The 23,195-nt window shown below is 42.1% G+C and overlaps 1 protein-coding gene across 4 annotated transcripts in view; it reads right to left on the bottom strand.

The window, feature by feature from the left end:
• The window catches only part of FMN1 (formin 1), a 406,869-nt gene that overhangs the window by 4,716 nt on the left and 378,958 nt on the right, over positions 1 to 23,195 (bottom strand). For all 4 annotated transcript variants that reach the window (XM_059181087.1, XM_059181090.1, XM_059181088.1 and 1 more), the window contains one exon: positions 21,015 to 21,164. In XM_059181087.1, coding sequence (XP_059037070.1) covers positions 21,015 to 21,164 — 150 coding nt within the window. The remainder of the gene's footprint in view (positions 1 to 21,014; positions 21,165 to 23,195) is intronic.

The following is a 23,195-nucleotide window of genomic DNA, read 5'->3' as shown; positions in this document are numbered from 1 at the left end:
TCTTCCAAAATTAAGAGTCAATCCTCCAGGGGCACCGGAGTAGCTCAGTGGGTTAAAGCGTCTGCCTTCAGCTCAGGTCATGATCCCAGGGTCCTGGGATTGAGTCCCACATCAGGCTCTCTGCTCAGCAGAGCAGAGCTTCCCTTCTGAGCAGGAAGGGAGCCTGCTTCCCTTCCTTTCTCTCTGCCTGCCTCTCTGCCTACTTGTGATCCCTCTCTCTCTGTCAAATAAGTAAATAAAATCTTTAATTAAAAAAAAAAAAGGAGTCAATCCTCCCAAATCCTGCTGCTGTTTTACCAAATAAGGTTATGTAATTTTCTAAATCCTTAGTTGTCATTTCATCAGTTTCACATAATTTTCCTCAAAAGTTGTTTCCATCTCAGAAAATACTTCCTTTGTTCATTAATAAGAAGCAACTCCTCATCCATTAAAACGTTATCATAAAATTGCAGTAATTTGGTCATATTGGTCATATCTCCAGGCTCCATTTCTAATTCTTAATCTCTTGCTCTTTCTAACACATCTGCACTTGTTCCCTCCACTGAATTCTTGGACTCTCAAAGTCATTCATGAGGACTGGAATCCACTTCCTCCAAACTCCTGTTAATGTTCGTATTCTGCCCTTTTATCACGAGTCCCTAATGTTCTTCATGGCATCTAGAATGGTGAATCCTTTTCAGAAGATTTTCAACTCACTTCGCCCAGATCCACAGAGGAACCACTAACTATGGCAGCTATAGTCTCATGGAATGTATTTTTTAAATGACAAGACTTGAAAATCAAAATTGCTCTTTGATCCATGGGCTCCAGAACAGATACTGTGTTCACAGGCATGAAAACAACATTCTTCTTGTTGTACCTCTCCAACAGAGTTCTTGGGTGACCAGCTGCATTGTCAATGAGCAGTCATATTTTGAAAGGAATCTTCTTTCTGAACAGTAGATCTCAACAGCAGGCATAAAATCTTCAGTAAACCATGCTATAAACATATGTGCCACCATCCAAGCTTTGTTGTTCCATTTATGGACTACGGGTAGAGTAGATATAGTATAATTCTTAAAGGTTCTTGGGTTTTCAGAATGTTAGGTGAACACTGGCTTTAACTTAAGGTCCCTAGCGGCATTGGCCCCCAATAAGAGAGTCCATTTCTCTTTTGAAAAAGCGTTGGAGCAAGACATTGACTTCCCCTCTTAAGCTATGAGAGTCCTAGATGGCATATTTTTCCAACAGAAGACTGCTTTCTCTACACTGAAAATTTCTTGTTTTATGTAGCCATCTGTAGTAATGCTCTTAGCCGGCTCTCCTGGGTAATTTTCTCTACCTTCCACATTAGCACTTACTGCTTCGCCTTGTACTTTCATGTTAGGGAGATGGTCTCTTACCTGCAACCTCATGAACAACCTCTTTTAGCCCTCATAGAATTGAAAAGATTTAGGGTCTTGCCCTGGATTAGGTTTTGATGTAGGGAATGTTGTGACTGGTTTGATCTTCTGTCCACACCACGCAGACTTTCTCCGTATCAGCAATAAGGCTATTTCCCTTTCTTAATAATCACATGTTCACTGGGGGAGCACTTTTAATTTCCTTCAAGGACTTTTCCTTTGCATTCACAGCTTGGCTCTTTGGTGTAAGAGGCCTAGCTTTTGGCCTACCTTGGCTTTTGATATGCCTTCTTCGGCTAAGCTTAATCATTTCAAGCTTTTGATTCAAAGTGAGAGATGCCTACGTGACTCTTCCTTTCACGTGAACGCTTGTGCCATTGTGCCACGTGAACACAGATGTCACTGGGGGGTTATTAATTAGCCTGATTTCAATGTTGTTGTGTCTTAGGGAGTAGGGAGGCCTGAGGCGAGAGAGGGAGATGGGGAATGGCTGTTTGGTGGAGTAGTCAGGGCACACACAACATTTATTAAGTTCACCGTCTAATATGGGCGTGGCCTATGGCATCCAGAACAGTTACAATAGTAACACCAAAGAGCACTGATTACAGACCACCATAACAAAAAGAATAGAAATGAAAAAGTTTGAAACGTGAGAATTACCAAAATTGTGACACCAGAGCCGTGAAGTGAGCAAATGTTGTTCGGAAAATGGCGCCCACAGACTTGCTATCCTGGTGCAGGTTGTCATGAACCCTTGCTTTGTGAAAACACAGTGTGTGTGAGGGACAGTGAAGTACAGCACAATAAAACAAGGCGTGCTTGTATTAAAACTTCAAGATAAAGGCTGCATGTGTTCCCCCACATTTCTCTTTTTTAAACTTCCTAAGGTAACACACTAAATAAAAATAAAATTTCAAATATTATACAACTTCTGAGTAAGCATATTTTTTCATATTTACTTTCTTTTTCTGATAACCAAAATATTTGTTCCTTATAGAAAAATACATTCAAAAATTGTATTTTCAGAGTCCAGAGTACAGAAGAATTGTATTTTCAATATACTATATATTTAAAAAGATGAAGTTAGGCTCATTGGAATGCTTAATATTTTTCTGAGATTACTTAATATGCCAAGACATAATTGGACCAGATCATGAAAATCATCACAGGTAAAGTTCTCAGCAAGGCTGGAGGTACCCGAGGGTAGGGAGGGTAGCTATATTTTACTGCAGTGACCCTAACCCTTGATATGGTACCTGGTATGCAAATAAGTGTCATAAATGAATGGAAGCCTATAGAACCAAACTGGAAAAAAAAAAATCCTTTACTTCCCCCAAATTCCACTCCCTTGGTTTTCTTGAGAATGCTGAGCCCGTGAGACTAGGTAGGCATTGTGTCCCGTTCAGTGACATGGGACCACCTGGCTCGATGCTCTACCAGCACTGGTTTGAAATTCTGAGTTTTTCAACAAGGGGCTCCGCAAATTATGCAGTTGGTCCTGCCTAAGACTTTCTAGGACACTTAAAGTCATTTCATTAACAAAGGAGAATATTTTTCAACCTTTTTTCCCCAGGGCACATTTTTACATCAAAAAAGTAATATTTGTAATATTTGTTTGGAGAGGGTTGATACCTCCCCTCTAGGGATCCCTCACCTCACTGTGTCGTGAACGTTTTCATGCACCCCCCCCCCCCCCCGCCCTTTTACACTGCAGTGGAGCTTCCCTAAAGTTCCAGTTGGATGTCACTGCCTCTCTTTCCTCAGCATTTGGCATGGTGCCTGGTATATAGTAAGTGACCAATAAATACAGAGTAAGAGCATGACTGAGTGAGTAATCTCTGAACTGTAAATTCTCCGGCAGCAAGCAGGTCGGGGGTAAAATACTTAAGTCCCTTATGGCCCACTGAAACAGAAAGTCCCTTCATCGCACCTGAAAAGCACATGGTCGCTGCTTAAGGCTGATCCTGCAAGATCCCGATCAGCAGCTTCTCACTAGGTTTGCTCTAGGTCCTGGGCGTTCCAGCCCACATCACTTTCAGAGGGCAAGGGGTTTGCCAGCTGCTTTTGTATCATACCTCAGATAGGAAATAAGCACTTTAGTGTTCCAACAGTGTGGCCATGTTACGCACCATGGGTACGACAGAGTGTAGAGGTCTGACTTCAAAACTGCTCTGACCGGGTGAGTCAGTCTGTCTGTCTGTCAGTCAGACAGTCTCCAAACCCTGTGGGCACAGTGTGCTATTCCTACTGAAGAAGCCACGGGAGCTGCTGCTGGGGAGCCCATGAAAGGGACGCTGGGTCAGTGTCTTGGAAGTTATGTGTGCAGAGACTGCAAAGTGGGGGTCTGCCCTGTGATTGGCTTCAGAGGACTTTAATAGACTTAGATGCCGGAGGCCGACACTGGAATTCCGCGGCTGACATTTGCACGCACAGTGGCTTCACATAAAAAGTTAGCGTTCTGACCTCTCTCACACAATTGTAAGGGACGGCAACATCGAGTGACATTTCTGCATGGCAGCCTCTGTTTCTGGTACTTCCTGTCACCCCTTGGCGTCTGGTGGTCTTGGGGGTCAGGCGGGGCCATCGATCAGCTTGTCCGCACAGATGTCTTTCTCACATGCAGGGCAAGTCCCTCATTGTTGTTGCCTGCCTGAACTCTCGAAGCGCCCACATTTTGGCTGAGAGGCTTGCTGGAAGGCTAGTGGGACAATCTGGGAGTGAACGGATGACTGCCCAGACCACCAAAATCGTCTTCTAATGGATCTAGTTCCTTCCCTCCATCCTGCTGATAAGCATGGTCTCAATCAGTAATGTGTGACCCTGAGAATGCCACTTCCCTTTTAGAAAACTTTCAGTGATTCTCAATCAACTAGAGCTGGGGTTAGCAAAGGTTTTCTGCCATGGGCCAGAGTAAATATTTTAAGTGTTTTTTGATTTGTTCTGTTTTTGTTTTTGGTAGGACAAGTTACTTTATTTTTCTTTACTATCCGATTTGCAGCTGTATCCCAGACAATTCCAATATAGATCATTTGGGCTATCCAGGTTCTATATTTAAGATCTATAAATATCATCAAGTTGTTGGTTTTAAGGGTATCCTGTCTTAAAAGTAGAGGCCATCCAGTTTTAAGGTTGATCTATAAAACGGAAAATAATGCAGACCTGTTAAGATCCTTTTACAATAGCTAGAAGATTGTGAGTGGGAATTAATACTGATTTTCTATAGTTTTTCCCTAAGTATTATTATTATTATTATTACATTATTTATTATCTTTATTACACTACATGAATTTCAGGTGTACAGCATAGTGTTTTCACATCTCTATAAATTATACCGTTCCCCTACCCCTTGCAAGTACAGCTTCCATCTGCCATCGTAGGACGCTATCATGAAGCATTGACTGTATTCCTTATGCTGTGCCTTTTATTCCTGGGACCTATTTACTTCCTAACTGGACGCCTGTATCCCTTCCTCCCTGTCACTCATTTTGCCCATCTCCCCATTCCTTCTCCCCTTTTGGGCTGTATGAGCTCTGTGACTCCTCAACTCTGCTGATGTGGTGTGGAAGGAACCACAAAAAATAGACACGAATGAACAGCCGTGCAATGCTGTGTCCTCACAAACCTTACTGACAAATACCGGTAGTGCGCCGAATTTGGCCCACGGGCCATAGTTTGCTAAACCCTGAACTACCGTAGAGGATTCAAATTCTCTACTCTGGCAATCAAAGTCGCCCTGTTCTAAACTTCAGTTTGCTTGTCTATCTTAATGTTTTCAGATGCAGATCTGGTTTTACATGGTCTTTGGACAATCACTTCACCCTCTGAGCCTCAGCTCTGTTAAAAGCGAGAATAGCACGCGTGCTTCCCACCACGTACTGTATACAATCACTTATCAAATACCCTTTCCTTCCCCTCTCTCATGTGCTCCCACTCCCAGGCGAACTACTCACTGCTCCTCACAGCGAGCTTTACTCCCCTTGGCATGTTGCTCTTACTGGTCCCCTGATGACTTTCTTACTCATTTCCATGAGTTCAAATTCTTCCCATTCTTGTGCTCTCAGCTTAAGTGCCAAAGTCATGAAAGCTTCCTTCATCTCTCTTAGGCAGAAGCAATTGCTCTTTTCTCAAGTGAAAGAGCACTTTGCTCTCTCTTCAAGCACTTAAGGACTTTTCATCTTAGGACTGTATAGGTGTCTGATTTCCCTCAAACCCGGGGAGCTACTTGAGGACAATGGTCATGCTTTGTGCCTATCTGGGTCTCCACCCTCTTCCTTCATCAAGCGCTCTGCCTCGCACAAGTCAGTTGTTAGCAAATATCTACATGACAAATGATTGGCATCGTGGTAGTCCCCCTCCTCCACCTTGAACAAGTCTAAATAGTAAATACCCCTAGTTGTAGAATAATTAGCTTTTACATTTATCCTGTGGTGGTGGTTAAAACATTGAAAATCTTGTTTTAGTTACTGATGAGCTGATTGAGTCCTGAATAAGCAAAAAGAAACGGTGTTCAAGGCCACCCAAATGTGCTAAATATTTATACATGTCAACTTATGTATACATTCCAGGATTCCTAAAAGTATCCACATGACATCGCCCAGAAGAAGACTGAGGTTCAGAGAGGTTGATACAACTTTCTCTGAGCCTGAAATTGGCTTCTCTCTCTTAGGAGGTAAGAGCTTTTCTGCTGAGTTAGAGAGAACTAGTTAGACAGTTGCCAGCCACCGGCATGCTCCATCTCCCCCTTGGCTCCATTGCATATGGACTTGCTTTTGGTTCTGGCCCAGGTGTTGGTTCTATTTTTGTTTCTGGCCTAAATATTTACTCTAGAAAATCACACATAGCTGCTCATGATTACTCACAGACAAATATCTAGACTTGATTTCAAAGTTCCATGGTACTGCCTTAAAAAAGAAAAAAAAAAATCTGAAGTATAGGGAGAAAAATCAGACAAAGAAGGTAGAAAAAGAAAATAACTATGTTCAATTCATAAATGCCTTGATAAAACTGACTACTGAACCCCCTAGCTTTTCTTCTTTCTCATTATAATGAATCCCTAATGTGTTATTGAGGGTCCTGGTAAATTTCAAGTGCTGCCAAAACGACTGAGGAAAGATGAAAGTGCTGGGATTCATGTCTTCTGAAGTTCCTGCTTAGTCCTTACTCTATAGATGCTATCTGCAACCTTGGTTTCACATTAGAACTATCTGGGGAAGGAAGTCTGCTTCTGCTTAGAATGTAGAAGTGGCACAGAACATCATTCCCTTCTATCATTGAAAAGAGATGGATAATCTACAAAATGATACTTTTTTTCCCCACCCATCAGAGACCTGGGGTCACAAGGCAGCTAAGTGAAATACAAAGAGTGACATGCCTTTCCATTCATAGGCTTGTTCCCCACTATCGCAAACTCATTTTCTGGGAGAGTTTATACTGGGCATACGTTACGCTTTCTACAGGCTGGTTTATACGCCCACTGCTAAATCAAACCAAGTCAGGGCGCAGCCATTGATGAGACTGAGGGAGGACAACTCCTTTATTCTTTTGACATCCAGCATTTCATAGGTTCATAGTACACAAGGCAGAAAATATTGAAATCATGATGCTATTAATAATAACAGAAGTGCTTTCATTCATGATGAGAGGAATTGAGTGCACCAGCCAGTCAAGAGCTCAGACAGAGACCCAGGAGGTGGGCTCTTTTATATTCATTGTCACTATGGGAAGACCAATACTGTAGAGCAGTGTTTTCCAACTGTTTTCTTAAGAGCCTTAACATTCAGCAAAGACACCTCAGGGAGAGGAGGGAGAAATAGGTGATCCTCCAGATCCCAGCATCTACAAACCCCGCCTTAGCTGGAAAAGCTTCATTTTTTCTATTTTGTATATTGGGGTCTCATGTATGTTTTCCATTGGACAAAAAGAACTCAATCGAAAGAAAAAAGACTTAGAAAACCCCAGTGTATGGACTTCAGTGAAACCCATCAAAACCTCTAGGGGGAAAGAGAAAAAAAATAAACAACCCTCCTTTCCAGGAGAATAAGTCTTCTTCCTAAAGAATGGTCCAGGGACATCTCGGACCTGGGCAACAGATTAAGAGGACAACAGACTGAGAGGCTAGTTCTTAGGATAGCCAGATCCACTAGATTCCAGCTTTGGGGCACTAATAAAAATATCAAATCTTTAAATCAAAACATGGCCAGCTCTACCACTCTTCTCTGTTTGTTACTTTCCAGGTATGTTCTAAGGCGGCGAGATCAACGGTATCTGACAAATACTCACAGACAAGAACTGTGGGGAAAGATCTAGATGAGCTGAAATGGGGGGAAAAATAAGAGCCCACTGGACTACCCACTGACTTCTCCCTTGTAAAGGTAGGAGTTGGCTCACATTACATTATGGTTCGTTTTTTTAATGGCCTTGCTTGGAATTTTGCTTGATCTTCCTGATTTCGATTCTGTTCTACTCTCCAATTTTTATTTGCTTTCTTTGCTTTTAAAACCGAGAGGGAAAATGAAATGGATCCATTGAATTACACACTGCCTAATGCTCCTCCCAGTTTAATTCTGTGACTCTAATTAATGTTTTATTGTTTGTGGGTTTTTTTTTTTTTTTAAATCATCTGCTCTTTCCCATTCCAAATAGCTGTCTGAATTGTAATAAGATTGTCAACCTATTTACTTTTGAATAACAAGTATGAGGCTAAGAGATACATATATATATTACTTGAAAGATGATTTTATCCTTTTGCTTTATAGTTTCAGGTGTAGAATTTAATGATTCATCACTTCCATACAACACCCAGTGCTCATCACAACTGCCCTCCTTAATCCCCATCACCTCTTTCCCCCATCCCCCCACTCACCTCCTCTCTGGTAACCAGCAGTTTGTTCACTATAGTTAAGAGTCTATTTCTTGCTTAGCCTCTTTTTGTTCCCATGTTCATTTGTTTTGTTTCTTAAATTCCACATATAAGTGAAATCATGCAGTGTTTGTCTTTCTCTGGCAGCCTTATTTTGCTTAGCATAATACTCTCTAGCTCCATCCACACTGTTGCAAATGGCAAGATTTCATTACTTTTGATGGCTGAGTAATATTCCACTTTACCCATTCATCAGCCACTGGGCGTTTGGGCTCTTTCCATAATTTGGCTATCGTTGGTAATGCTGCTATAAACATTGGGATGCGTGTACTCCTTTGAATCAATATTTTTGTATCCTTTGGGTATATACCTACTAGTGAACTGATAGATCATAGGGTAGTTTTATTTTTAATTTTTTGAGGAAACTCCATACTGTTCCAGAGTCGGTGCAACAGTTTGCATTCCCACCAATAGTGCAAGAAGGTTTCCTTTCCTCCTCTTCCTCACCAACAGTTGCTGTTTCCTGTGTTGTTATTTTAGCCATTCTGACAGGTGTGAGGTGATATCTCGTTGTAGTTTTGATTTGTATTTCCCTGATGATGAATGACATTGAGCATCCTTTCATGTATCTACTAGTCATCTGTATGTCTTTTTCGGGAAAATGTCTACTCATGTCTTCTGCCCCCTCCCCTTTTTTTTTTAGCTGGAATGTTTGTTTTTTGGGTTAGGCCATGTATTTTTTTTTTTTTTAAGATTTTATTTATTTGAGAGTGAGAGAGAGCATGAGCAGGGGCAAGAGGGAGACTCTCCCACTGAGCAGGGACCCCCCCCCCCCCACTCTGGGGGCTTGATTCCAGGGTCCTGGGATCATAACCTGAGCAGAGGGCAGACACCCAACTGACTGGGCCACCCAGGCACTTTTTTAAATGAAAAAAGTCATGTAAGCAATTAATTGGCATCTCGATATAACTGATCTCAAATCATGGTTCAGGTTGTGGTCTGCACTCCAAATAATGGGGTTAATTTTAGTGTTGGGGCACCTGGGTGGTGCAGTCGGTTAAACATCCAACTCTTGATTTCAGCTCCGGTCATGATCTCAGTGTTGTGGGATCCAGCTCTGCCTTGGGTTCCATGCTCAGTGTGGAGTCTGCTTGAGAGTCTCTCTTCCTTTCCCTCAGTCCCTCCTCATACTGTCTCTCTCTCAAATAAATAAATCTTTTTAAAAAAATGAGTAAATGTGGGGTGCCTGGTGGCTCAGTGGGTTAAAGCCTCTGCCTTCAGCTCAGGTCATGGTCCCAGGGTCCTGGGATCGAGCCCTGCATTGGGCTCTCTGCTCAGCAGGGAGCCTGCCTCCTCCTCTCTCTCTGCCTGTCTCGGCCTACTTGTGATCTCTGTCAAATAAATAAATTAATTAATTTTTAAAAAAAGAGTAAATGTGCTGGAAAAGCAAAAGTATGGAAATAGTAAAGGGATCAGTGGTTGCCAGGGTTTGGGGGGAGGAGAGGGTCAGTAGATGGAGCACACATTTTTAGGGCAGTAAAAATACTCTGTATGATTTGATGATGAAGGATTACGTCGAATCCATAGGAAATACACCAACAGCAAACCCTATAGTAAATAATGGACTTCGGGTGATTATAATGGGTTAATACGGGTTCATCAGTTGTAAAAATGGACTGTCTGGTGAGGAACGTTGATAATGGGAGAGGCTGTGCCTGTGTGGATGCAGGGGAATTACTGGAAATTTCTGTACTTCCCATTTTACTGTGAATATAAAAGTGTGCTAAAAAAATAAAGTCTTAAATGACGACTTTTCTTAAATACAGGTTAACTTTTACATGATTTGGTATCTGCGATTCCTTTTTGATTACAATGAGCTATCTTAAGTTAAAAACATTTTTGGTTAAATAAAATGTGCCACTGTGATGAGTGATATTGCTAATAGGGGAGACTATGTCTGGGTAGGGACAAGGGTATATGGAAAAATCTCTGTACCTCTCACTTTTGCTGTAAATCTAAAACTGTGTTAAAAATAGAAAATCTTGGAGCACCTGGGTGGCTCAGTGGGTTAAGCCTCTGCCTTCGGCTCAGGTCATGATCTCAGGGTCCTGGGATTGAGCCCCACATCAGGCTCTCTGCTCAGTGGGGAGCCTGCTTCCCCTTCTCTCTCTGTCTGCCTCTCTGCCCACTTGTGATCTCTGTCTGTCAAATAAATAAATAAAATTTAAAAAAAAAAATAGAAAGTCTTTTAAACAATGAAAACAAAGAAGTAAATGACCCCACAAAATATCATTGTTTTAAATACCTATTGGTGATATTTGTTAGAAGTTCTCTTAAATGATGGTGACCAATTCACGTCTGCAAGTGGAAAATATATACTCTAGTAATATTTCCAGGGCATACTTGTTAATATGTCACTCACTTTTGTTGTGTAGATGACAAGGACCAAGGAAGTGACCTCAGGAGTACAGAAGTAGAGTTTTTGCCTGTAGTGCCACCACCTTCAAAGAGTCAGCTCTGTTAGCTATCTAGTACGGTGGGACTAGATGGCAAGCACATGCCTTCATTTACTTTTTTGATCTTCTTACAGAAGATCACACTTATTTATTTTATAAGTTATTTATAAGTAATTTTATAACTAACTTGCCAGTCTGGCTTCCCAATGTGGGTTGATCATTATTAGGAACAGCTTCTTCTGTAAGCAAATGATGATATTTTTATGGTCTCCCTTTAGGAGAAAAAGTCAGGGAAAGTGTATAAGAAGCTACAAAGATGAAATACCAACTGGCAATTCACTCCTGAGCCATGATCTCCTTGCAGGCTTGAACACAGCAGCATCAGGCCAAGGAACAAAGAATACTACACGGTCTTTGGGGACGTGTGGAAGTGGCTGTGTTGCTTAAGAAAGCTCAGTACCACAGGGTTTATGGGGCTTTGGATGGAGAAGGCAACGTCTTGGTATTTTCCTCATTGTGATTACCTGCAGGATAGACATAATTGCAGGATAGAGAGCCTTAACACCACAAGGCTTGTTTTTAATGTGATTTTAGAAGGACACAGCTATCAGGCTAGCCCTCCAGTCAGTGTGTGATAGCCTGGACATCAGCAGTCAGGTTCAGCAGACCCCGTGGATTTGCGCAGATCCCTTGATATTCTGATATTCCTCAAGTCTCTAAAAAGTACTGTCCTCAGGTTGTTTCTCAACAACCAGGGGAAAAGGGGTTAATGACCAGCTTTGGCTCTATATAAGTAAGTGTAATCGTGGAGACAAGCTAGGGGCTATGGAAATCTCTCTCATTTCTGTCTGCTTGGATAATACTCCCTCACTACGTATTGCTGAATTCTTGGTATAACTATCACACATGGATAATATTGACGAAAGTCAATGAAATAAGTAAAGCCACTCTTCACTCTTGAAGTAAAAAACAAACAACACCAAGACCAAACTCATTAACTCCTCAACGTAAAGGGAAATTTCTTCCTCGCGGCAGCAGCCGATGAAAGTACCATTGACTAGTGTATGTGGAATGTTTCCAAAGGGTAAGAAAATAAAACTCCGAGAAGAGAGCAATAGACAGTATGAAATACTGGGTAACCCCAGCATCATTTATCTTAGGCAGGCCGACAGGCCTCTATACTGCGATAGACACACACTTTTCTATGCTCTTTCTCTTCTCAGAGTCTGACTCTTGACCTTGACTACCCCTTCCCCCTCAGGCTCCCCAGGTTAGTCTTACCAGTGGCCATGGTCAGACAGACCAGCAGGAAAGTAATACAGGTCTTTGACTTAAAAGATGGAGCTCCTTACACATTAGAATCTAGTCTCTGAAAGTTATCCTATGATAAATTAGCCCATCACTTCTTAAGTTTGACAATTTCTCCCTACCTCATTACTAAGGTATTTTTCTATTTACAATGAAGGAAGTCCTCTTTGAGACTGAATTTCACCAACTACACAATCAGCCACTTCATAGTGTTTGTGGGCTATCGCTTGTAGTACCCAAACATACTTTGACTTCAAATGATTAATTGCAGAACAAAGGCCTCTTCCGCTTTGCAGAGCTTCTCCCCTGAGGCCAAGGGGAGTGGAAGTTGGGGTGGGGGGGCCCTTGACTTGCCCTGGAATGCACGAGCAGTTAAAGCCAATCACTCTGCACTTGGTAGACGAAGCACCCCAAGCCGTCCCTGCAATGTAGGTGCAGAGTGAAAGGTAACAGCACTGTGTTTCCTCATTCAGGGAGCGGCATCTGGGAGACAGCTTGCAAATCTGAAGCCGGCCCTGTCATTAATCTGCAGGTTTAATTGCAAGGCACAGCTAGTCTCTGGAAGACCTTTCCAATCCTGATAATGAAGACAAGCATGTGCTTGTAGACGCCAACTCCCCCTGTTTTTGGTTTTGGAACCTACACCACCTACCAAGTCTCACCAAAATCTAGAATTGATCAGAGCCTATTTGCACAGGGTGACTCAAACAAAATGGGTGAGGAAACAGGAAGATGGTGTGGAGCAGAGTAGCCTTTCTGGCGCCCCTCAAATCATACTACCCAGGCAGGACCCTATTCCATCTATTCTCTGCCCAAGGCAAGTGCTGTCAGGAGTCCCACAGATAAGCAATTTAGATATATACTAGCTGAATGAAGGAGACTTACTGCGGGTTTCCATTGCTGTCTGCCAAGCCAAGGAAATAGAGTGTGGACAGATGCTCTCTCAAGTTCTTATTTGAGCTCCAAAAAGGTTGGAGCGTTGGCACAGCCATGAGTCCCAAGGATGGATCTTCAGTTCCTTTTTTTTTTTTTTTTTTTAAGATAAATTGAAAGTAATATAGTCAAGAACAGAGAGGGTGATTGTTTTACCCTGTTGACTAATCTTTCTTGCTCTGAACATGTCTATCCTCTTTAACAAAAGCTATTAAGATTTTAGACGCTTGGGCATAGGCAACCCATATGGGATATATTTGGGGAATCCTATTACCCAAATCCAAAGAAGTAAGATGTCTCATCTATCAATAGCAGACAGCAAATCCTGTAATCAATTTCAACATGGCAAAGAAAACACAGGGATGGTTTATTTAATAAATATGAATTGAGCACCTTCTATGTATAAGGAAATACAAGAGAAAACAAAGAGGTATAAGACATTGCCCTTGTCTTCAGGGGCTCATGATTCATTCGAGGGAGAAAAATATCAGTAACTAAATTAATAAAAAAGAAATCACTAATGCCAAAATTGAAGGGATGGTAACTCCCCAGAGTTGTGGTGAAAAGATAAGTCACAGAGACTGGGGAATATTTCATGAATGAGGCAACATGTGATTCCAAGAATGTTCTTCTTACCCCTTTCCTCTCTAAGAAGCTTAATTCATCTGCTCGGTCAATGCTCAGCTCATTTTCTACCTAAACATCATAGGATATCAGAGTTGGAATATATCTTCAAGATCACCCAAGTCTAGCAGTTCCTAAACTTGGCTGAATACAGTAAAAACCAACACAGAATATAGTTCAGAGATGAGAGGAAGATGCCGTTTTTCTACTTAAGGGCATTTCAGAAAGTTTCTAGGGAAGCTGGTTTTGGAGGTAATCCTTAACAAATGACTACATTTTGACCAGCGCAGAATAACGGGGGACAATACGGTGTAAAGAAATTATCCAATGAGAACACAAAGCAAGAATGTGCAGATGTGAGGAACACTGAGTCGTCAGGGTAGGGACATGCAGGATGAGGCTATAGGAAATGAGGTTGGAAAGTGAATTAAGGGCAAGTGGTTTGGAGGCCCATGCTCTAATTTGGGAGAGAATATGGGGTACTTGAAAGAGTTCAACCTTCGGGTACCTGGGTGGCTCAGTCAGCTGAGCATATGGCTCTTGATTTCGGCTGAGGTCACAATCTCAAGGTTGTGAGATCGAGCCCCATGTCAGCCTGTGTACTCGGCAGAAAGTCTGCATGAGACTCTTTCTCTCCCTTTCCTGCTGCCCCTCCCCGCCCATATATAGGTGCACTCTCTCTCAAATAAATCTTTTTTTTTTTTTTTTTTTAATTTGACAGACAGAGATTGCAAGTAGGCAGAGAGGCAGGCAGAGAGAGAGGAAGGGAAGCAGGCTTCCTGCCGAGCAAAAAGCACAATGTGGGGCTCAATCCCAGGACCCTGGGATCATGACCTGAGCTGAAGGCAGAGGCTTTAACCCACTGAGCCACCCAGGCGCCCTCAAATAAATCTTTTTTTAAAAAGAACTCAACTCAAGCTTTAGTGCCAAAGAAAACCTCTATTTTAATCCCCATTCTGTCGTTTCCTAGTGAAACTGTGATACTGGCAATTGATCCACTCTCTTCTGCGTTTCTGTACGGAGTAGGAGTACACCCTCTTCTCAGGGCTGTTGTAAGGAGACAGTGAGTTAATGAGTAGTCGTGCCAACCATGGCCAATTCTCTTCCCTTTATTTTGTCAGTAATAGAAAATCACAGAATATGTTTAAAGAAATAGATGTAATCTAACTTCTGCTTTAGGAAGAGAACTGGGTCCAGTATTGAGGGACGTTAGAGAGGAAACAGAAAACACATAGAGAGGGAGAACAGAAGGGTGCTCCAATAAGCCAGGTGAGAGCCGAGGTCCTGAAGGAGGGCAGAGCTACTGTGAAAAGAAGGTCCAGAAGAATATGCACTGAGGAGGCAAAACGGAGAGGTCAGCAACGGGTGGAAAATGATTGTGTGACGTTGTGGATGAATCAGGTTTTCAGACTGCCTTTGGCTGCTAGGAGGGAGGGTAGTGATGCAGACTAAAGGTTGGGAAATTGACAGGAGCAGCCTCAGGTGGGAGAGAATACATTCCAAGGGGGACTTCCTGAATTGCAGGCGGAGACTGGGTGTCCTGGGGGGGGAATGCTTAGTGCGCAGCAGGAGATTTGGATCTAAGACTTGGAACTCAGAGCTTGGGTCTGGGAAGGAAGGCACGAGGGGTTGGCAGAGCTGGTCAGGGAAGCTACGAGATTAGATAGGACCAGCTAGGGAGAGGGTATGAGGAGAAAAGAGAAAAGTCATCTGGACTTCGGCAAAGGTTCTCTCTTGAGGAATAGAAGAAAATGAGGGGCTCACGGAGGAGTGGCTGTTTTCACAGATTTTTATGCAAAAGGAAAATAAATTTTTCTTATTTAAGCGGCAGTTACTTTGGCCTTTCCTATGGCAGCAGAGGCTTTATCCTTATCGATACAGGACGAAGGCAGGCTGTGCCAACAAAAAGGAAGTAAGAATAAACCCAAACTTCTCTTTTAAGAAGCTAGAAGGGAAAGGAAAGAGACGGAATGATAGTTTCCAGAGGGCAGAGGGTCAAAAGAGGTGTTTTTTTTTTGTTGTTGTTGTTTTTTGTTTTTCCAAATCAATGCTCCTATACGTGCTACCATTTCTAAGTTGACCATCTCCTCTCCTTATTCATGGAATATTCTGCCAAAGTAGTTTCAAATTTATTGCTTGGGAAATAAGCAGGTTTGATTTTTTTGTGGTTATGGTAATTCTGCTTGTAAGTCAGCTCTTTGGGACATTTACTGTTTGTATATTTGTCTTCAAATGTGACTTAGAAAAATGCAAAGTTTTGCCAATTTACTAGGTGGTGATTACTTGAATTACTGCAGGAGTCCTTCAACATAGGACGCTTCTTAGCAGGCAAGTGTATACAGACCCTTTGGCCACCCAACAGAGGGCCAGGGAAGAGAACGTTAACTTGTTACGAGTTACTGTAATGACCATGTATGCATGTCAGTAGGAAAGTGGAATTCAATAAATAAAAATTTTAGTTTGTGGAACTTTTTCCAGGAAAAAATTTATCATATAAAGAGAGGAATTTCTGCAACATCTACACTGCGATCAATGGCTCCTTTGTGGGCTAAATGACGGCCTCTCTAAGTTTCCAACTCCTGGTCCTAAAGTGACCTGAACGGTTCGGAGCTGTGAGGACAGCTTTTGGGATAATCCCACAACAGCTCTCAACTATCTGCCGTCAAGAGTATGGCAACTGCATAATTAACCATAATCATGGCAAGTAATACACTTAGAACAGAAACCCTGTTGGTATTGAGCTGAACTAAAAATGAGAAAGTAACCATTTATTCCCCCATAGTGTAAATTACAGCTATGTGTGTAATGAGATTTCTTATTTGCATTTTTCATAAAACTCACCAAACTCCTTATTCACTCATTACTTACCCATTACGGGTTTTTTAAATGGCACTTTTAAAGTTTGCTTTGGCTCAGAGTGAATTATTTGCCAAGATTTTATTCCTGGAGTCATGAATCCCCCGAGAGTTCTTTACCTTTTGCAAATTCATAGCTCATTTTGTGGGTCCTATCGGTTTGTGGTCTCTTGTGTGCATGTGTGAGGAACAGTCTTAAGATATCCTAGTACTGAAATATTTCGCAAGAAAGAGTCTTATATCCTGGAGTAATTAAACAAGAAAAAAAAAAAAGAAAAAAGCAGAAAATGAATAAAGAGTAGTCAATAAAGGTAGCAAAAATTAGCTTACCTCCTGGAATTATGCATATGCTTAGATAATCTGTTGATTTAATAGGTAGAAAAATATGTGCTACAAAAATTCATTGTATGCTTGGATTTTAAGAAGCACAAATACAAAAGTACATGAAAAGGTAAAATGAGGCAAGGCTGCCTCTGAGAGTAACAATTTTGATGAACTTTAGTAAGTCACTAAATGCAATGCTTGATACACATGAGCAGAGGAAAACATTTTTGTGTACACACTTAAAAAAAAACCAAAAAACAAAAAACAGTATCTCCAAGACTAATATTACTATTGTAGGGGAAGAACTCAGGGCACAAGGCAAGTTGACTACAGACATTTACCAGCCAAGATGGCAAGGAAAATTCTTCCTGCTCCCAAATCTCTCCCCAGCTCACTGCCAGGCCTTGGCCAGAAATGCCTTCCTATACAATCCCTAATGAGAGCCATTATCTCAGGAATGAAACACACTTTCCCTCAGAATACTAAGAAAGTAGTTTCTAGAATCACAGACATTTCTAGCTAGAAGAGAGCATCCCAATACATTTTTTTTAACAGTGTGACAATTGTGTCCGCCCACATAATAAGCAACTAGCCCGAGACTGATCACATAGCAAATTATTGACATAAAAATGCTGGTTTCCAACTCTCTATCTAGAGGTCTTTTTTGTACTACCGAGCACTGCCTGTAATCAGAAGGGGTTAAAGAGGGGCCTGGTATGCTTCACGGCAAAGATAAATTCCAGTATTTGGGACAGGATGAGGACTGGCGGGCCACAGATCGAAGGTCCAGGGACTGGAGCATCCTGGACTTGTTCCTGGATACACAAGTTGCTATTTTGCCTAATGCTTGCTTAAATGCCAAGGACAATTTAATGACATTAATATACCGTCATATAGTATCCTGCTCTTCTACTGATATACTTGATCTGCACGTAAATCATATCCCTACTGGAATACTATGTCTCTTCTACTCAAAACCAGAACTGCATCCTGACACCAGCCTAATGCTACAGCTTATCATTCACTCCTAAGGAACAAAAACATGGGATGTTTTTATAAGACAGTCATTTGTGTGTTTAGATATTATTCTGGGTTTTATGAGGGGGAACTATCACCCTGTTAAGTAACAGCATCAGTTTCAATTTTGCATCAAGCTAATGTGTATTGGTGGAAAACCATGTTAAGCAGAATAAGAAATAAATATTCTCTACCACCACAAATTGATTCCAAGTGGCCTAAAGAAGTTCTCAACACTTCCATTTCATTTGGAAGTGAATTTACACCTTGGAAAATATCATTATTTCTCCTTAATTTGTCCCAATGATTTCTGGATTTTAATTGGCCTTCAAGTATATTTAAAAATCAAATAGGTGTAATTAGTTTTGATGGAATCCCAAACTATAGCTTTTTCTTTTTTTCCTAGTAATTTGCAAGCTATTAGGTTTTCATTGGGTTTTGAATTTCCTTTTTAAGGATGTCTTTGTATTATGTGATGTTACTTCCTGATATTTAGTCTTATTGGGATTTCCTGGAAAAGTATATAATAAAAAATAATAATATTGAACATGATTAAATGCGTGTCCAAATAAAGTGATCATGTTGTTTCTCGTGTAATTATAATGGAAGAATTCAAGTTAATTTGCTTATTTTAGCATAATGAACATGTGACTCCCACAGTTTAAAAGCTAAAATCCTTAGCAGGTAGAGGACAATGAAAAAACAAAACAAAACAAAACACCTCACATCACAAGAAGACCCCAGATATTAATCAGTTTGTTTAACTGGATGAACAGCCGTATACATAATGTGCTACTTGTTTCTTAACAAGTAGATTTCTGGAAACAAACTGCCTCCAAAAATATTTTATGAGCTGTCATTAACTTCAGAGATGTTTTTCTAGGTTGGCAACCTTGGTGATCCATCTCGCAAAAGCATGGCTGGAATGGAGAGACCCCTGAAATTGCTAAATGAGGAGAACTGAGAAGGGTCTTGTGAAGTCATGACCCTTGAAAGGTGTTGGTTTACAGAGTGTGAAGCAGGCAATTCACCAGCTGCACCCAGGAAGCCGTGCTGGACGGGCTGGTGGTCAGCAGGGAACAGCGCTTTGAAGGAAGGCTGGGTGGATCCCACTGCCATGGCAGACTCACAGTTCGTCTGCTCGGACTTCTGTGATGGGGGATAACGCCTTAATGTGGGTTACAGTTCAGTATTTCAAAAGACGATTCTTAAACTGAAAAGCAGTTAATTACCCTTTCTTTCTCCCCCCCCCCCCTGGACCATTTTTCTGGGCTCCAACTAGAAGAGCAAATTCACTGAGGGTGATGCTCAAAATCTGAGTCATGAGATCTTACGCAAAGGCTGTCCATGCAGGATGCACCAAGGGACTGTCTGGCCTTCGGGTATGGGTGTGGAGAGCTGCCTGGCGAGCTGCTTCCCTGGGAGAGGGACAGGAGCTCGGTTCTATCACTTTCCTTTGGGGCTCACTGAATAGAATCTGTGCCACAGGAGCTTAAGATAGCTGAAAAGACCAAATAGGCAACCGCAGGGCAAGAGCAAGAAATCAGGTACCAAAAGTTTTAGGGTTTTTTCCTCCTCCTCCTTACTATTATTATTTTAGAGATTTTAATTAATTAATTATTTATTATTATGACAGAGAGCGAGAGAGCACAAGCAGGGGAGCACCAGGCAGAGGGAGAAGCAGGCTCCCCGCTGAGCAGGGAGCCTGATGCGGGGCTTGATCCCAGGACTCTGGGAACAAGACCTGAACTGAAGGCAGACACTTGACTGGCTGAGCCATCCAGACACCCGTCCTCCACATTATTATTAATAATCTATTTCGTTAACAATGTCACAACTCTTCCTTTGCTTCACTGTATCTATATAATGGATCTACTCACTTTAATTCCCATGTTTTCAAAGAAGAAGTGGTGGAGAGAAATGCTGATATGCATTTTTTAAAAAAGTTTTTATTTATTTATTTGACAGAGATCACAAGTAGGCAGAGAGGCAGGCAGAGAGAGAGAGGAGGAAGCAGGCTCCCTGCTGAGCAGAGAGCCCGATGCGGGTCTTGATCCCAGGACTCTGAGATCATGACCTGAGCCGAAGGCAGAGGCTTACCACACTGAGCCACCCAGGGACCCCCTGATATGCATTTTTTAAAGGTCTTTGACATCGTTGGGTAGGGGGGGAAGCAGACTTTTTAAGAAAAAAGTCCCCGAGTGTAATAATTAGATACTTGGGAATACTGGGTCAAAAACCTCTAAACATGGATCCTTTCAAAAATAGCTTTTTAAGGTGAAATGTATTACTGTATAGTATGTGTGTACATGCACATAGACACATTAGGTATATGCCATTTCTCTAATCACAAGAACAAAAATACTGAATTACAGAATTCCAGGTCTCAATGTTTAGTGAGCTATGGGTGCTATAGTTGGATAAACCATTTCCCTTAATTTGTAGACGTTTTTTTGGTCTCCTTCTCCTCCGCTTTGAATGACACTCTCATACATCTGTTCTGCGGCGGTAGTACACCCAGACCTTTTTGAAGTTTAAATGCATGACACCCTTTGTAGAACAGTGGTGACCTGATCAAAACAGTGATCCAGCAGAAATGCTTTTTTTTTTTTTTTTCTGATAAGCAGGGCCAAATTTAGTCTCTTTCTAAGCAGAATGAGCTCTCTCTCTCTCTCTCCCTATACTCAAGTGGAGATTTTTCTTCTACCCACGACTAATAAAATCAGGAGGCTGCAATGAGGCTGAGCGGCAAGCAGTTTGATGTCCTCAGCAGGATACGAGGAGTCAGAAGTTGCGCTGTAAATCCAGAGCGGGGCTTCAACACTGTGTTAAGTGTGGCCCGAGTCTCTGAGATTTCCTTTTGATGCAAGTTCAGTATATTAATGGGAAAAGCATTCACTTTTATTTGTCTGCACTGTCTGCGACAGCAAGGCTGCCTCATTTAGCCTGGGCCAACGTGAAAATACACAGAGAAGCAATCTGTTGCAAATTAGCACAGCTCCCCTTTCATTTACTAGCTAGTAATTGGAAGGGGTTAAGAAAGTGTAACTTATCAGACCACGTGAGCTATCTGCTTGTGCGACAGCACGCCTCCCCTAGATTTCGCCGTGAGCCCTCAGGCAATAATCTTTCCTCAGTGTCCACTTGATCTGAAAGAAAACCCTGATGCGTGTGAAATGTGCTCCCTTGGTGAGGTCTGACAAGGCAGTTTCCTGGACTCCTGAAGCGGGTATTGATGATGCCATCAGAACCTTACCTTTCTTTAGATATAGCTTTACTCTCCCGCTTCCAAATGGTCTTGAAGTCGCTGCAGAACTCGTACCACACCATAAACACATAGTTGGGTGTGATCTCCTTCTCACCGGACTTTGGCTTCATCCCAAAATATCCTACCGTCGTTTCAAAACTGCAACAGGTAGGGGGTAAAAAACAGAGTGAGGTGGGCGCGAGGGCGGTGAGAAACTGTCCACACCCTCAGGGCCGGGTCACGGGGGGTGTTTCCCACGTATTCATTCTCTAAGACAGAAGCCCAGCCCGCATAGTGACTGTGGCTTATCCTGAGCCTCAGAAAACCTGTTTGGTTAAACCACTTCCCCAGGAAATTCAATGTGATACTCCTGGTCACACCTTACATGTATGAACATGAGCATCTCTGACTCTAGGGGGGTGCGCTGGTAAAGCTAGGAGTTTGACTTCGTCTCAAACCCACGTCATTTACTAGCTCTTCATGTGGTGATGATATTCTGGTTTTGCAGCCTTCGCAGTGGTCAGTTAGACAGCCCATCGGGAATAAGTACTCTGTTGAGCGCTTCACGGAAAATCAAGAGACTATTCTACCCTCATTCTGCCATCCGCTGGCTTTGTGACCTTAGGTCAATCACTCAGCATCAGACTCTTGTTTCCTTGAGGGTGAAATGAGACAGGAGACTCAGAGCAGATGATCTCCGAGAAGGTTACACTTTAAAGCCTGATACACTACAAAAATAGAAACCACTGATGCATACATAGAAAGAGGTATAACAGAAGGCACGTTAAGGTTTGGGTGCAAAACCATCTTTGATCCTGGAAAGACAATCTCTGAACTGGCCAGAAAAGAATCCAGGTTTTCCAAAGTCGATTCTCAGGCATAGCGCCGAGAATCTCCTGACCTACCCCATGGAGAGGCTCACTGCACACACACGGCTCAGGCCTCCCAAGCAGCCCTTCTTGGAGGGGCTAGCTTTGTAGCAATTTATAGCTCTGTGCTTAGTCCCCCACCCCCAACCTCCACCCACCCAAAGCCTCCCAAGCTCATTTGCCAGGAGCAAGAACACTTAAATAAATGGCCCTTTTTTCTGGGGTGTTGGAAACTAATCAAAGCAGGAATGGCTGGCCACATTTACTACTCAGTGCTCTATCATCTGTTCAGACACAGCGTTTTTTTTTTTTTTTTTTTTTTTCTTTTTCTTTTTTTTTTTTGTGGCCATCCTGAATCCTGAGTTTCTAATGGAGCTCCATTCAATGGCAATTGTAAAACCCTGAAGCCCCGTCACTATTACGGAGAATACTTTCATCTCGTTCTCCGTTATTGGGCAATATGAATCTCATAAGATTTTATCACATTTCACAGATGAACTGTTAATTGATTCCATGGCTATGATTAGGTGAGATCCAAGCTGGAGCTGCAGCTCTGAGTCCCATAAATTCTTGGTGCTTCTGTAAATAATAAATCTGTTCTTAATGCAAATTAAAACTACCGGCCAGGGAATTTTGGCTCCTAGTTATTAAAAGACTGGAAGTGTATAAGCAGAGAAAGGCAATAACTGCGGTAATTCCTTAAGGGACTCTCTTATAGTTCCCAACATACATAATTTGGAACAAAACCATTAATGGAAGAAAGTCGCACTATCAGGCGACTCCTAACTGTGTGGCAGTCAAAATACTGATAAAACCCAATGTACGCTCTATGGCATATGTTTCATTCACAAGCAAAATTATATTGACTGTGGCATGGAAACACACCCGTAGAGGGTTATGTAACTGACAGGAACAGGCTGTGAATTTCTTACAGAATCCCGGGGCTTCAGAACTGGAGCGGACTTATAGGCCAAGTCGTCTAAGGTTCTCATGTCTGAGATGAGAAAACAGAGACCTGGAAAGATTGAATGACTTTATCCGGGGGCAGAGCTGGGCCCACCACTCGTGTCCCCTGATTCTCAGGGAAATCGTTTATCCACTCCACCCTTCTGTCGCTTGTGCTCATCGACACAGGCGTTTAGGAAATAAAAGTCTTATTCCTTTTTTTCTTTCTTTCTTTCTTTCGGTTTCCACTTTAGACACAGGTGCCCCTCGGTAGAGCCCATCATCATCGTTCTTCTCTTCCTTATGGTTGATATGGAAACACCCATGCTTGTGCATTAATAGAGAAGAGAGAGTCTTTCCCTCTTTTTATTCAGAG

Source organism: Mustela lutreola, chromosome 7, assembly GCF_030435805.1.
Source record: "Mustela lutreola isolate mMusLut2 chromosome 7, mMusLut2.pri, whole genome shotgun sequence".
NCBI classification, from domain to species: Eukaryota; Metazoa; Chordata; class Mammalia; order Carnivora; family Mustelidae; genus Mustela; species Mustela lutreola.
Note: the sequence above shows the minus strand (reverse complement) of the source record. Positions and strands in the feature narration are given on the sequence as shown.